This window comes from Podospora bellae-mahoneyi, chromosome 6 (assembly GCF_035222275.1).
Source record: "Podospora bellae-mahoneyi strain CBS 112042 chromosome 6, whole genome shotgun sequence".
NCBI lineage: Eukaryota > Fungi > Ascomycota > Sordariomycetes > Sordariales > Podosporaceae > Podospora > Podospora bellae-mahoneyi.
Window position 1 is genome coordinate 86023 of NC_085885.1, and position 15621 is coordinate 101643.

The 15621-nt window shown below is 50.1% G+C and overlaps 6 protein-coding genes across 6 annotated transcripts; 1 reads left to right on the forward strand and 5 right to left on the reverse strand.

The window, feature by feature from the left end:
* Positions 1-519: 519 nt before the first annotated feature.
* Positions 520-2294, reverse strand: QC761_611260 (uncharacterized protein; the record flags this gene model as incomplete). Its single annotated transcript, XM_062881534.1, has 5 exons — positions 520-699; positions 756-1234; positions 1293-1344; positions 1418-2078; positions 2167-2294. 5 exons carry the CDS (start codon positions 2292-2294, stop codon positions 520-522), a joined length of 1500 nt encoding a protein of 499 aa, XP_062728979.1.
* An 841-nt stretch (positions 2295-3135) lies between these two features.
* Positions 3136-4431, reverse strand: QC761_0087450 (uncharacterized protein; the record flags this gene model as incomplete). The annotated part of the gene is made up of 3 exons (XM_062872926.1): positions 3136-3526; positions 3592-4178; positions 4234-4431. 3 exons carry the CDS (start codon positions 4429-4431, stop codon positions 3136-3138), a joined length of 1176 nt encoding a protein of 391 aa, XP_062728980.1.
* A 3592-nt stretch (positions 4432-8023) lies between these two features.
* Positions 8024-9019, forward strand: QC761_0087460 (uncharacterized protein; the record flags this gene model as incomplete). The annotated part of the gene is made up of 1 exon (XM_062872927.1): positions 8024-9019. One exon carries the CDS (start codon positions 8024-8026, stop codon positions 9017-9019), a length of 996 nt encoding a protein of 331 aa, XP_062728981.1.
* Positions 9020-12483: 3464 nt separating this feature from the next.
* On the reverse strand, positions 12484-13918 carry QC761_0087470 (uncharacterized protein; the record flags this gene model as incomplete). Its single annotated transcript, XM_062872928.1, has 2 exons — positions 12484-13342; positions 13416-13918. The coding sequence occupies 2 exons, from the start codon at positions 13916-13918 to the stop codon at positions 12757-12759; spliced, it is 1089 nt and encodes a 362-aa protein (XP_062728982.1). The 3' UTR covers positions 12484-12756.
* Positions 13919-13931: 13 nt separating this feature from the next.
* On the reverse strand, positions 13932-14411 carry QC761_0087480 (uncharacterized protein; the record flags this gene model as incomplete). The annotated part of the gene is made up of 2 exons (XM_062872929.1): positions 13932-14141; positions 14244-14411. 2 exons carry the CDS (start codon positions 14409-14411, stop codon positions 13932-13934), a joined length of 378 nt encoding a protein of 125 aa, XP_062728983.1.
* Positions 14412-14705: 294 nt separating this feature from the next.
* Positions 14706-15616, reverse strand: QC761_0087490 (uncharacterized protein; the record flags this gene model as incomplete). The annotated part of the gene is made up of 2 exons (XM_062872930.1): positions 15056-15616; positions 14706-14910 (listed from the first exon to the last, which is right to left on the reverse strand). The coding sequence occupies exons 1-2, from the start codon at positions 15301-15303 to the stop codon at positions 14706-14708; spliced, it is 453 nt and encodes a 150-aa protein (XP_062728984.1). The 5' UTR covers positions 15304-15616.
* Positions 15617-15621: the final 5 nt, after the last annotated feature.

The following is a 15621-nucleotide window of genomic DNA, read 5'->3' on the forward strand; positions in this document are numbered from 1 at the left end:
GCGCCTTGGGTTATTATACCCGTCCCTGGAATGCGGTGTATGACAATGATCGACACGGCGACATGGAACCTCGATGTCGTCTATCGGTTCCGAGGATGGCAGCCTGAAGCTTGTGAATCATTCTAGAGCTGAGAGTTGACCTCTCACTGGCTCGGGGATGCTGACTGGAACGAGCTGATGATGAACCAGCAGAGCACAAACCTGCCCGACCTTCCCGTTTAGGCGTCCGAGTCGTGCCAAGATGGCCTTCCCGAAACAGCAGCCGATGCCCTATCAGTGGCGACACGTGGGGACAACCGCAACGATTTCGACAGCGGAAATTGCCAGATGAGCCTGAGTACCTAGCATAATCATCGATATCATGCACATGGAAAGGTTTGTTCTGCTATTTGCAGATCTTTTTGGCTGAGAATGAGCATCCGGTTATATTACGATTAGAAGCTATGACATGGCTGTGGCGTTACCCCTGCTATCATCCGAGTCAAATACAAGGCCAACAATGTGACACCAGGAGTTGGTTTAGATATCATGGCCGCATCCCAGGTGTCTCTCACCCAGTGCCTCGAGCTCCTCGATACGGACAACATCCGGTCCCACGTCGCGCATGCGGATAGCGGCGAACATGGATCCCTTTTGCTTGGTCTTGGGGACAAGCTTGGTGCCGTCGACGGACAGAACGCTCAGCATGTGTGCAGCAGCCTAGAATATTCGCGTCAGAACTCTGATTTTCTCGAGACATGTGCACAACGGCTAACCTTGGCGTTGATGGTGATGGTCTTGGGGTCGGGATTGTTGATCGTGTCACACGCTTGATGGTAGCACGGGTCTTGCTCCACCCCGGTTCCAGTGTGGAGGAATCCAAAAGGCTTGTTCAGAACCTGCCAAAACGAAGCGTAGTCGCTCCCGTTGGTGACCACAGCTGGGGTGACGGAAATGCCCTGCTTCTGGAAGTGCTCGTTGTAGATGCGCTCGATGACCTCGGAGCCCGGGGGCCCAACGCTGCCGTGCGAACTGCCATCAGCATCGCCGACGCCGATGAAACCCTTGGCAACCATGTCAAAGTTGAGGTAGGCCAGAATCTGGTCGGCCTCCTTGGTGGTGAGGCTCTGCGTGTAGAAGCGAGATCCAAGGAGACCGTTTTCCTCGGCACCCCACCAGGCAAAACGGACCTTGTTCTTGGTGCGATAGTTGCTGGCAGCTTTGAACAGCTCAAGAAGCAGACTGGTGCCGGAGCCTGGGGCTTTGTCAGCTAACTATCCCGAGAACAACCTGAGCGCGGCGCATCGTCTTACCGTCATCATTGATACCGGGACCAGCTTGCACGCTGTCCAAGTGTGCGCCGAGCTGGTTACACACACGTCGTCAGTCGGCATGCAAATGTCTACACCGTCAAGGTCCCAGCAAAAGTGCCACCTACCACGACGACATTGTCCTTGTCACCACCCTCCAGCTCCACAAACACATTTTGTGTAATCCTCGTCTCAATAACCTGGGTCTGCTGGAAGGTAGCCTCCAGAGTCTCGCCGGCAGCAAGACGCGTCTTGATACGTTCGCCGTCAACCAGGTTGATGAAGCCACCAGGAACGTGCTCGGGGTTGGGGGCCGATAGCGAGCCGGCCGTCACATTGGTGGTAATATCATGGTAGATAATGACAGCCACGGCGCCGGCACGGGCAGCAGGTAGCAGCCTTCCGGCAAGGGTACCGCCGGTTGGGCAACGGAACCTCTGGACCAGCACAATCTTGCCCTTCACGTCCAGATCGTCGTAGGAAGCATCATCACACCCAGCGGCACCTTCAGGTCCGGCCACAATCTCGGCCGTGATACCTTCGGCGCTCGTGGATGGGGAGTATGTCAGGCCGTAGACGTAGATGTCCTCACCGGCAACCTTGAGCGAGATGGATTCGACAAAGTTGAACAGAGCTGGGAAATCTTGCTTCCATGCTTTGGCGCCCTTGACCTTGGAGATCTGAGACCATACGAAATCGACCGAGGCGGCGTATCCCGGAAGGCCGAAGGCGCGGTTTCCACCGTTGGCAAAAGCGATCGTGTTCAGTCGTTCGAGATTGAACATGAGGCTGCAACGGCGCCCAGGCACCCCAATGTTAGCAGTGCCCAGGCCAAGGATTAAAGCAGCACTAGCGGATAGGAATAAAGGGCCCTTACCCCTTTGTGGTGATTTCGGACTGGAGCTTCTTGGAGTTGATCAAGGGCTTCTGCTTGCCCGGTCCACCGTTGGCGGCAACGGCCGAAGCCAACGACGCAAGGGCCGTGGCAGTCTGGAGGAACTTCATGATGCCAGTAACAATATTCCGCAAAAAGGGCCGACAACCAAACACCGGACACGGCACAGCGTGACACGGGCAGACCTCCAGCTTTTATCTGCTCCCATGGCACCCGACCTTCCCCGCGCTGGCCACGACATGGCGATCATCTGTTTTCTCTGGGTTTGCGGCAGGTGGTAGGTGTGAATGGCGGTTGCGATGCATGCATGTCTTGTGGTATCGGGATGCGGCAGGTGGTAGGACAGCAGTTGGAGGGTCCCGGTTCGGTAGCGCGGGAATATGGGGAATCGGACCGGAGGGAAGCTCGGATCGGGAAGGTCGAGGGAGCTTGGACTTGCCAAGCATCAACACTGCGCTTGGCCCCACCGTTGTCTCGTCGTTGCAGTGCGGAGAGAGGCCCACCTGTGATAAGTCGCCTGCCCGATTGCGCGTTTGTTGATATTGCAGTTGGTTGGCTATCTGAGTCTGCCTCCCGTCGTCATGTGATTATCGTGGATGGTTGTCTGTTGCGGCAAGAATTGCTGGGGAAGAAAAAAGGAAGTTTCTCGAGAGACAGACCTGGGCGTGAACGACGTGAGTGATCTGTGCGCCACCCGGGGTACCTGCAGCATGACAAATTCCCCGTGGCGTCTTTTTCCCAGCGACATCAAATTACTCTGTGCTCTGTACTGTTTGGATATAAGTGGATTGCTTGCGCTTCACTGGTGGTATCATTGGGTATCATAACAACAACTCGGCACTGGTAGAAATACACAGAGTGCTCTTTTAATGAAAGACATCAGTTGGACACTCCCTCGATCCTGTCTGCCCGCTCGGCTCCACCACCTCGGTCCCCACGCCCTGGTCCAGATTACCAGCCTTCTTGCCTTGCTGCTTTTGTTTGCGCCACCTGGGAATTTGCTGCAACGGCGTCCTGTGCAGTCAGCTCCGTGGTGCTGTAGTGGAACGACCGCTCCTCGAGGATGATGTACTTGCCGTCGGCATCCAGGTCGTTGATGGTGTCGAGGTTAGAGGCCATGTGCGACCCCGACTTGCCACGCTTGCGGCCCTTGTTCTTTGCATAAGACCCGATGGTAATGACAGTGTTGCTCGGTCCGGTGCTCCCTCCCCGGAGGCCGGCTGACTTGGAGTTGCCCGTCGGCCGGGCGGAGCTTCCGAGAGCAGACTTGCCAAACACCTTCCGGATCAGAGGGTAAAGGCAGGGGATGCAGGCGCCGATGATGACACAGTTGGCTTCAATGCTGTGTACCAAGTCAGCACTCCGTCCTCCTCTTTGCGTCCCCAACTGCACTGATCTTTCACTTACTTTGTCCAAAGAACCACGTCGTCGACCGTGTATGTAAAGTCTTTGACCTCCAGGAGGCCACTCAGCGTGTAGCACTTGTAGCAAGTGATGACACCAGCGCAATATCCGAAACCCAACGAGGAGGAAAGAGCCAGCTTCTTCCTCCAGTTGAGCTGAAGTTGGAAGAGAACGACAGTGGGATATATGGCGAGGTAAAAGTCGAAAAGAACGGAATAGATTCCCAGCGCCATAGCATAGTCGACGGTGATTTGCCGGTCCCAGCATTTCCCATCAGCCTCCAGCCACTGTGCGCGGGCCGGGGTGCATTGGGCGAAGTTGATGACGAGCATACCGAGGGCGAGGAGGCCGTAGATGATCGAGACGATCCACATGACAATGCGGTGGGCGCGCCCCGGGTTCAGCAGTTTGCGCAGCAAAACGACAACGGCAAACTTGGGGATCGTGAAGGATGACACGCCAGGAACGAAGGAAATAACGGTGTAATACAGGGCCTTTTTGACGTCCTCCTGGCTCAGCGTGTCCAAATGTCTGCCGCCGCCATGGGAGATGGCGGCGCCAGCAAGGCCGACGTAGATAATGCATAGACACTGTACTCGTGAGTTTCTCTATCCCCTGCTGGATTTTATGGTCGCCTGGACTTACAATGGAAAACAGAGTGATGTAGTCGTCAAGATAGATCTTGCCCATCGAAATGACTCTGCTGTACACTCTTCCCGCAACAAAGATAGTTCCAAGCAAGGTCATCGTCGAAGTTACGCCCAAAATAGTCGGCCCCTTGTTCTCTTCAGCGTATCCAGGATAGGGCTCCACGAAGGGAGGCGGGCCGTCAGTGGTAGACATGGTTGTCGGGATGTCGTCGTCGTCGTTGGGCACAAGAAAGGAATGTCGTGTGGTTGGTTCAAAAACCACTTCTAGTGGGAACTGGCGGTTGTTGATCCACGATGGACGCTCTGCTGGTCGATCAAGACCAGGCCTGATCGTGGGGAAGATCCAAACTGACGGGACAGGGACGTGGATCTGAAAAGGAAGAGGGGCAGAGACGATCTTTATCAACCTTGGGTCTTGAGCAGAGAGGGACCTTCATCCACGGGTAGGGCAACCGCCACTCAACTGGATAATATCAAGCTCAAACGCAACCGTGGGATCCGCTTGACTGTGTCCGACCGGTGTGAAGATATTCGGGGGGCGTGTTCAGAAAAGGTCAGCACAGGCAAGGCTCCCAGGAACCAAACCCGGCTTGAAGTGTGGTGCACCGGTATCGTGGATGGGTCTTGAGCGGTGCAAGCAGCAAAGCTCATGGCAACAGGTGGACCATCATGAGATCTTTCATCCAAACATGGACAATCACCTTGTCTGAAGGAAGCAAGCACGGACACGCCGGGACGGTCTTCTACGCACGCTAAAACATCTCTGGATACCATTGCATACCGATGAGGACGACTGCAGCACGGGTCCCTTGCTTGTTGTCCGAGCGAGAGTCTCCAGCCCCGCCGTTAACTGTGTCCGTCACCACCTAGGTACCATCCATCAGTCTGGCTCCCATTTGTGCGTGACAATCTCAGCACAGACCAGACTACTTACCACAGCTGGCATTTTTGGTGTGTCGCAAAGTACACACCCACGTGATTTCAACAATCGATAATGGCCAGTCTTCCCAGGGCGTCTTGGCACGCATAAATGGGGGTAAAAGCTTCAAAGTACCCTCCAGGGCACCCTCGCACTGGATATCTTGGCAGACTGTACAACGTCTTGGCAGTGGTTCTGGAGGGTCTCAGCTGGGGAAACATCCTGGACGATGTATTGGATGTTGTGACTCTGATCATACGACTTGCCCACAGCTCTGTGCGGCCTTGTGGAAACTGGAAGAAACGCTCGGGCGTTCAATCCAGGGTCTTCATCAGACTCTGCAAGCACGTGTCTCTCATCAACTTGCTTGCCTACGGGATACGGATAACCAAGGGAAGAGGACTTGTAAAGTTTAGGTAATTAATAAGCATGTTGAGATAGTGGTTTAGAGGTCTTCAAAGAATCTACATATTGAAAATAGTCGACTGCATTTCTCTTATCCCTCGAGATCTTGTTTTTTGTCCATGATGTGTATCGGTGCTTCTCTACCATCCTCCTAAAATTCCTGTGAGAGTGGTTAATTGGCCTGGCACGCCTGGATAAAAGAAAACTTAGCGAAAGGCCGTGCACTGAGAAGACAGTCGGGACATTGATCTCAACGGCTCCTCCGCTCGGTGATGCAACTAAATTCAGATACAAATTTCCTGCCTGCCATCGCACTGAGTGTGAACATCTTCTATTTACTGTTGAAAAAAACTGGAACATGATTGCAGCGGTTGATCATGCTGATAGAATTCACGTACAGGGCCCACGGTTTGATTTGATTCGAATTTTACCGAGAATTAAACCCCTTTTTTCCTCTGCTGTCTTGACCCGTACATACCTTACCTGGCAGGCCATTCATCTGATGGTAATCGGCACATTCTACCAAGTCCACACAATGCTCCGGTCCACGTTGGATTGCGTGGAGCATTGCGTGTTGCATTTAAGCTAACCCTTGCCACCGCAACTGGCAAGAGATGTGACTGTGATTCCAGCTTTGCCAAAGGCTTCTCGACGCTGCCAGGCCACATTGTAGACAACATAAATGGTACTGCAAGTCGGTAAAACACATAATCCTGATCAATCTACGCCTCATTAGAATAAAAATAGGCCTTGGTGGATAATTGTTAGGCTTTAAAAGATAGTCAAGTGTCCTCAAAAATAGATAAAAGGCCTTGAAAGATAGTTCACAGGCCTTAAAAGATAGTTAGGAGGCTTTAAAGGATTGTTAAAAGGCCTTTAAAATAGTTAAAAGGCCTTAAAGAATAGTTAAAAGGCCCTGAAAGATAGTTAAGAGACCTTAAAAGAAAGTCAAAAGGCCTTAAAAAAATCGAAAGGGCTTGAAAAATAGTTGAAAGGCTAGTTAAATATCCGTTTAAGGCATGGTTCAGTATTTCTCAGTATTAGTTACCTACGCAGCGTATTTTCTATATGACGTGTAGGCGTAGCTCGCCGTCGGGTGAACCCATCTCCATTGTGTATCGGTTTGCGGTGAGTTGGACGATGTTTTGTTCTGTTTCCATCGAGGCGAAACAGTCAAGACTTTTAGCAACGCATGTTGGAACAGGGGGTCCAAAATCAAGAGCTAGCTGATGAAGCCCTTGGCCAGTGTGTCAGTCTAGCTGTTATTGCGTGATACTTGCTAAAGCACCTGTGAGAGCTGAAACCAGCAGAAGAGACATTGCCTCATTCCCCTCTTACTGGTACATACATATCGTAGCTAACCAACGAAATAGCACCTGTGCCAACAATGATTATTTGATCCGAGCTTGTCGTTCGTAGATGGGAAATTCCGCAGTGTTGAGGCTCCATAATTCCGATGATCCTGTCCTAGGATAGACGCTAGTAGCCACTCACTCACCCCACAAAATGGATTTGAACTACCCCAGCCGCAAAACTCCGGCCAATTCCTTCTATTCCACTCTCTTGCCGAACTGGGGTCGGGGCAGGCACCTCATCTTTCAACCACCAACAACATTCCGCCACACGCAAGTCGCTCCCAATACGGATGGGGATGAACCTTGTCGTCAGTTGCCCTTGCAGCTTTAGTATTTACTTATCTCAAATCACCTGTCCCGCCCGGCAGGGTAGGCAGGTTAACTTAGATGGCAGGAGTGCCGAGGTGAGTAAGGGACTGACGGGGGTCTCCTGGGAGTGAGGGTTACACTGCGTCTGATTGTCCTGTCCAACAGCATGCTCAGCGCATTCGGCATTTGCTTGCTGCATGAAGCCAAGTCTTCTCGCAGGACAGAGATGCAGGCCCAGAAGAAATTGAAATATTGTCACCATGCAGGCATGGGGTTGCTTCTAACTGCTTCTCGACTGCATGTGTTGTTGTTGTGAATGGTCAAGCCACTAAGCGCACCTAGGATGCTGCTGGCATCCTGTTGGGCTTGCATTGTGAGGTTCGATGCATTAGCGCACTTCCAATCTTTGTAATCGGTCATTCGCAGCATTGTTGGTGTAAGGTGAGCCCAGGCTGTTGCAACGCTGCCTATGGAAAAGAGGAATAGCCCGAAGTGCTATTGGATACCCCCTTTGCCGGCGATGCCACCCGGGGACCTGACGAGACCCAAGCCCTTGCTCTTACGGCGAACATGCTCAACCACCACGTGGGACTGAGGGCTCGGCAGCGATAGTAACCTGCCGCGCGCGGATGGTTAAATACTCTCCTTTCCATCCAACATTTGGATCGCAACGCAGCATCGCTTCCAGAGGCAATAATTCTGCTTCAGTCGTTCTTTTTTTCCACAATCTGTACCGTACTCCGCATACCCGGCCATTTCCGTATTAGTACTCTTCCTCAACCTCCCTGGCTGGAATCATGTTGTCGATTCCGACTCTCCTCCGGCTTTCGGCCATCGTCGGGCTCATCCCGTCCGTCGCGGCTGCGGCTCTCTCGGTCAATGCGCAAAAGGTGGAGGATCGCGCCATCACTCCGCTCACATGTCTCTTCTTTGGCGATATCGTGTCCCCCTGGTGGCTCAACAGGTGCAAGCAGCATCTCGACATGGTTGTCATCGATCTCCGGTCCGCGGCTGAGTATGCTGTGTCCCACATCCCTGGCAGCATCAGCGCCCCCTTTGAGCCCATCTCGGCGTGGTCTCAGATGGGGCCCGGTGATCTTCTTTTGGAACTTCCCGAGTACAATGATCTCGCCGCCTTCCTCGGGTCGATCGGTGTGAGCAACTCACCATCCGCCACTAAAATCGTCCTCGTCAACGGCGTCGACCCGACCTCCTTCTCCCAGGCCGCCTCGCCCCGCGTGGCCACCACTCTTAGGTTTGCTGGCCTGGCCGAGGGCCGAGTTGCCATCCTGGATGGTGGATTTCCCGCCTGGACAAGGGAATCCCTCCCCGTCACCACCGACGTTCCCGTTCCCGTCCCCCGCACGTTCGTCTCTGCTCCGGACAGAAGCTTCTTGGTCGACATCAACTACGTCGCCTCCAAGCTCCACAAGAACAAGCAGGGCATCTTCATTCTCGACGGCCGTGACCCGGATGTCTACAACGGCACCAGGTTGGAGGAGTGGGCTCTCAAGCCGGGCCACATTCCCTCGGCCAAGAATCTGCCCACCGCAAATATCTGGAACCCAGATGGAAGCTTCAAGAGCACCTTTGAGCTTCTCGCCCTCCTCCGCCAGCAGATCGGTTACGGCGCCTCCCGCTCTTACGGCGAAATCATAGTCAGCTGTGGTGTGGGAGGTTTCGGCAGTGGGCTCCTGTTTACGTTAACGAGGGTACTGGGTTTCGGTGACAATGTGAAGTTCTATGATGGCAGCGCTCAGGAATGGAGTCGTCACTTTGATATGGAGATCTAGGGTTAGGGTTTTGAATGCCAAGTCTCAGGAGGTGCGGCCTGTGCGCGTCAAGTACGCAATTTTTGGGGCCGGACGTAGATATAGTTGTTATCTAATCTAATCATCTGATCTTATCAAGGTATTCCGCGCATCACTGCCTGTGAGTGACAGCGCATCATCCGTGCAAATCCCATCAAAAGACAAAGTCCAAACATCGCACACAGCCGAGGTCATGATTTGGCGATGGTTGCGCAAGTGGCCGACCTCCTCCGTTCCAATGGCCGCACGACCGTGTCGTTTTTAATCCATGCAAGGTTGATTATTCTCCGAACTGTGGCACTTTTTGTCAAAAGTCAAGTGCATGAATCCAACCACAGGGACTAGCGAGTTCCATCTCAGAAAGGCACTGATTGCTATGGAATGTGCCAAAATAGTGTATGGCATCACCGTTTTGAGTCTCTTGCATCGGCGTGATATACCTATCTGGCGCTGCAAGTTTCACCAAAGCCCATGATGGTCGGGTGTCAATCGGTAACCAGAATGCTACACTGACGGAAAGACGTTCCAGCGGCGCTACCTCCTACCGCACGAACCTACACAGCGACACAGTTACATTGAGCTTTGTTGGAAAAGTCTTGGAAAGGGGCGTGAATGATACAGGCCAAGGATATCACTAATCCAGCACTACTGCATTTCCAAACTTCGAATCATCGTCTTTGCCACTAACGTATATTATAAGCGAGCGACCAATATAAGCGAGCGACCACCTTTTTCACGCGACGCGTAACCTCAACCTCAACACCTTATTTTCTTAACATTCCAAAATGCCATCTACTTCAAAGGAAGCCCATATAATCTTAGCCCTTAAGGCTCTTCGAAATGATAAAAATCTAAGTGTATCAGCTGCAGCCAAGATATATAACGTCGATCGCAGTACGCTTAGACACCGACGCGCCGGCCGGCCTACACAACGCGATACTACGCCCAGATCGAAGAAGCTTACTTAATCCGAAGAGAAGGCTATTGTTTACTATATTATTAAGCTATCTACGCGAGCTTTTCCACCAAGGTTACGTAGTGTGGAAGATATAGCTAACTAACTACTACGCGTACGTAACGCGCCGCCTATTAGTAAGCTCTAAGTATATAACTTCGTTAAACGCTAGCTATAGCTCCGTACGCGTTTTATGTATAAATACGACTACTAGAGGGCTAAGTATAAGGATCCGAAGGTTATTACCGAGTAGTTTACACTCGTACGGAATATTAAGGCTAAGTACGGTATTATAAATAACGATATCTATAATTTCGACGAAACTAGGTTTATAATAGGTATTATTTTTATAGGTATAGTAGTTATAACCTCGGACGGCTTTAGTAAAGTAAAACTAGTTTAGCCTAATAACCACGAGTAAATAATAGTAATTTAGGGAATTAATATCTTCGTGTCACAGTTAACCCAACGGCAGGCCGCGCAGTAGGTGGGGCGCGGGGCGTCCCCAGCCAATCATTAAGGGAACCAGGAGGCAGCCAATCAAGGCTGGCCAGGAGTGCTACGGCGCCAAGAGGCCTGAGCAGTCTGCAGGATGCAAGATGCTACGGGTGATCGAAGGCATAGCACGACGAGCACTCCGCAGGATGCAAAGTGCTATGAGTGATCGGGGCCGTAGCAGGGCGAGCACCTCAAGGCCCCGAGGTCTATATATACGGAGGAACTGGCTGGTGTAGATAGACAGTTCCGCAGTATGCAATTTCAAGTTGTATTCACGGTATCTTGTGTTTACATTGAGACATCTTGTCGTACACTGTTTAGCTGTACCGAACCAGGATTATTCAGAAGTAGCCTTCAACCGGTATCCCTTTCAGAGGTTCTGGATAGGGGTTCGTCATACTTCGGTTAGGCTATTTTACTTTTTATTATTTTAACTATATAGTATTACTTTATTAATTAATATACTAAATATAATTTATTATTTATTTAACGTATCGTAATTACCGATAATAATTAAATTATTAATCCGGTAAACTTAAATTAAATTAAGTACTTTAATTATTATATAGCGTCCCGTACAAAGGGTAAATACCGGTTATTAATCTTCGATAGTTACGAAAATTATTATTTAATTAAATTTAAACGCTACTACTAACAAAATAATATTATTACGCTTTATATACCTCTATACTCCTTTTACCTCCTCTAGCTACTCGATATTAATTACTTTAGGCCGCTAAAATAAGCGTACGGCCGCTAGATCGAGGGCTTAATATATATATATATTAACTACGTAAGTAAGCTCGAGTTTCTTTATATTTTCCGCGAAGCTTTCTTCGCCTCTATAACGGAGAAGAATATATAGAGTAGCTTTATAAGTACTAGCCTTATACTATACGATTTAAAGAGGGTACTTTTTAAGCTAAATATAAAGCTTTATATACTAATATCCCTATCCTTAAGGCCGGGCACGGTACTACCTTAGGTATTCTAGACATTATAAAACCCCCGAAAAACTAATTTACAGTTAACGCTTATTAAAACTTACATTACTAATTATTAAAATAGCTCCCCGACTTTAATATTAATTACTATAAACTAGCTTACTAAGGATACGATAGCTATAATGCACTAGGTGGCCCTCCTTTAGTTAGAGAACGCTTCGCTCTACAAGGCTAATAAGGCACTAAATAAGCGCCGGAAAGCTAAAAAAATACGTGTACGGCTCGGAGGATCACTTACTGTGCAAGATGCATAGGATCTACTGGACTAGAAGGCCGTGGGTGGGGAGGCAGTGGAAGAAATATAGCCGGATGGCGGTAGTGTAGGGGGGGCTCGTACGAAGGTTCAGTGCTGTGGTATGTGCGGCAAGCCTGGCCATAATGCGCGCACTTGCCAGGAGGCTATAGAATTGTTTGATTCAGCTATTTCGGATGTAATTATGGTTGCTTCTTAGTATGGTTGTATAGTAATTGAGGATAATAATATAAAGGTTTTAAAAAAGTAGTCGCTCGCTTATATTGGTCGCTCGCTTATAATATACGTTAATATAAAAACAAACCATGTCTCAAGAAATATTTGTTCGTCGAGGGAAATGGACACGGGTAATAAAAGGTTGGTGGTCCCGAATGCCATGAGTTAAACTATAAGACTGCCACCAGGAGACATAACGGCTCTTCATCAAGTGGCTTATTAGATGATGATACTCCATTTTAAAACAGTCGAGGAAGTATTGGTTGTGTTTTACATACCCAGAAGAGCTATCATGCGTAATTGGCTCTTGACTTTGGTCTCCCAACTGTTTTCCTTTCCCATGTCGTATGATTTGGGGCTATGGTCCACGGATTTGAGGTTAGTCTTAAGTCTAAAATCCTCGACAGGATGACAAGTTGATCGGAGGAAAGCTTCATCGTTGCTTCGTGTCAAATATGCAGCAATGGTAACGACCTTAGAAAATAAGAGGTACGCCTTTCAAGATACTTAATATACCTTAAAAGATCATTGTTAAGTGTGAAAAGAGGGCTAATAGGTCTTGGAGAATGTCAAGTAAGTATATGTATGAAAAGCCATGTTTTATTTCCCTAATTTCCTGTCTTCAAAGCGGTGTGGTGTTGTTGCCCATTCACTGAGCAATAAAACGCTCCCTCATCCTCATCACACCACTCGACAGTCTCATCTAATTTCAGATTATCCTTGACCAGTTTCTGCAGCCTGTGAATCTCAGGATCATCGTCCACGCTCCTGATCGTGACCACCCACTTGCTCCTCACTTCCGAATTGGTTCTTTCCCGGTCGATCCTTGATCCTTGTTATCGCCAGCCCGATCGCTAACAGTTTGGGAACCGGCCTGGCCGTCTTCCTTTTTGTTGTTTTCTTCGCTTTTGATTCTTTTGTCGTGCTGATTGCCTGGAAGATGATGGCCCGCGTAATCACGGTCGTAAAAGAGTACCTCGCTCTCAAGCAAATTTCTTTCCTGTGGTCGCATCTTGGAGCGGAGTAGTTGAAGGGGGAGGCGATCGAGATAAAATGAAGCCGATTGCTCATAGAGGCCTTTGGCTGCCAGCAGGAGCGTGGATTGGGTTGCTTTCAGCTCGCTATTGTTCTCTTCGTGTATCTCATGATTCTGGGAGACAATGGCATGGACCTTGCTCAGGGACCAAAAGCCAAGAGTGTTTAATGGCTGGACAAGAAACTGGTCTCCGTAGCTAAAGCCGTGGCGTAGGTAATAGAAGCGGAGTAAAGTTTCAAAGTTGCAGGAAGCGGCTTGCTTGATGGTGTTTATCATCTCTACATTGGAGGACGTCGGTGCGATAGACTCGTAAAGATTGGCAAGGTTATTTTGGTAGTTTGAGCTGGATGAAGCCCAGTGTCAGATAAAAGCAGACACCGGCTTGCGGCAAGATGTGAAAAGACTCAAATGCATACTGCAGGAGAATCTGGCTTGGAAAAACAATCCTCGGGGGGGTTAGAGGGTCAGGCAAGAAATCCAACCACGCCTTAAGTTGAGCGTAGAACTCGTTGGTTTGCTCCAGCTGGGTTGACGGAAGCATGGTGGTACCTCCCTCAGGCGAACTCTGTCGGGACGAGCCAAACCGCTCCATCCACAGGTCGTTCATGATGACGCGAACTTGGCACTGAGCCTGGAACTGGTAAGGAAAATGTGTTGTGTGTAGTTTGGTGTCTCCTGGATACTTCAACCAAATCTGGTCATACCATTCCGGATTGGTTGCAGGATCAGGGAGCGGAACATCGGGGGGCTTTTTGATGAGAGGTGGTTCAAACAGAATATAAACATGAATCACATGGAAATGGAACAATGCCCAAGCAGTGAAGTTCCTCGACAATGTCTTTCTTCTCTGCTTTCCGTTCACGGGGCCGTCCAGAGAGGGGTCTCTTGGTGGTGATAACAGCCCAATTTGGGTCGCCATCTCTACTGCCCTTTTATAAATTAGTATGCAGTATGCCCCAGGCTGTAACTTCATACCTCTTTGTATAGTTGAACCCGATTTCGTCCATGGCGTTCATGTTCGTATTCACGTTCATCAACATCGCAGCCTGAATCGTGGTTAATCTTGGAGTGTCGCTCTCTAGTTTCCACAGTCTCTTGGCCTGAGCCATGAACTGGTAGGCAAGGTTGTGAGAACACCAATACTGATATCGATTATGTAATGAAGGGTAAGCCATCTGGGATATTCATAAGCCCAATCAGAGCTAATTTCGTTGCAAGTATATGACTCGGATTAGAGCACTTACGCTAGCATTGGCCAGGACCGCGTTGACCAGAAGAGAGGAGCAGCAGCCACGGTGGCCGGGGCCATGCGCCATGTCTTGGAGAAAACAGTCCTTCTGCAAGACAACTATCCATTGGTACTCTGCTGATAGCCAGGCCGCGATAAGCCTTCGCATCAATACGTCAGTCATCTGTGCAAATCACTGTCCACTTCGAGGGGAAAATGTCGTTAAGCAGTGGCTCAATGATTTCAGCGGCATGGAAAGGCATAAGATATATGCTCTCTGGTCTGGGTTCAGGTGAGGATGAGCTTCTCGGTGAGTCGGTTGTGCGTTTGTTGGTGCATGTTGACATCTCAAAGCCACTGCGTTGCAATGCAGACCACTCATAGATACAAGACTCGATATAGGGGTTGTCGGGGCGATACAAGTGAGCCGGCATCTCGCTAACGTATGGGAAAACATATCGGAAGCGCATCTCGGGTTTCAGTGACAGCTGTAGAAGTAAATCCCCTTCTTTGATGCGGCGTAGAATACTTTCCGGGGACCTCCCATCCGGATGCGCTTGAAAATTTCAGCAGACTCAATGTCGGATCTGTCTCGAAGAAGCTCGTACAGCTCAACATAGACGGCGGCTCGCGCCTCAAGCTCGCCAAACTTGCGCTTGAGAGCTTGTGAATGCGTCTCATTTCTTGCCGATGTGTCGTACACACACGGGATATCTGCATTCACGCAATAGGCACAAGACGGACGTTTGGCATTGCACTGTCGCAAAGACACCTAGTTAGACGGGATGGAGTTCTTGGTGGGTGACATGGGTAGAGGACCAAACAGACCTTGGCTTTTCGCTTTCTGCAGGCTTCACAAGCAGCCGTGGTGTATGTCCTCCTGCGACGCGGTACCTCAATCTCGGATCCTGCGCGCGCTGGCGGGCGGGATGTGGGAGTAGCCAGCGAAGTGTTGACACCGCCTCTGGCTCCGCGTTAGCTCCAGCCCTCGATTTGGAGCCACTCGTAGCAGCCGGAGGATTGCCCGGCGAGTTGGATGGGCTCACCTTTTCTGTTGCAGCAGACCTATGAACCATGCTGCAGTGATCGTGGATGGTGAGAATGTGTTGTCGACCGGTACTTCGAAGGTGCCCAAGTCATGCAGCTATGGCTGGTATTTGTTGCAAACCACTCACAAGCGATTTGGATAGGTATGTCGGCGCGTCCCAACATCAATTATTTTGGGAGCACTGCTGAAGCCATAGCCAATGCAATGTCGTGGGTGCTGTCTGAGGTGCGCTGTGAAAAAAAGAGGGGTTGCGCGGCGATCACCACACGCGGAATGGGCACCTTTGCCTAATGCAACAGAGAGAATAGAATTCAAGGTTTCCGACATGCACAAAGCCCCACCATAT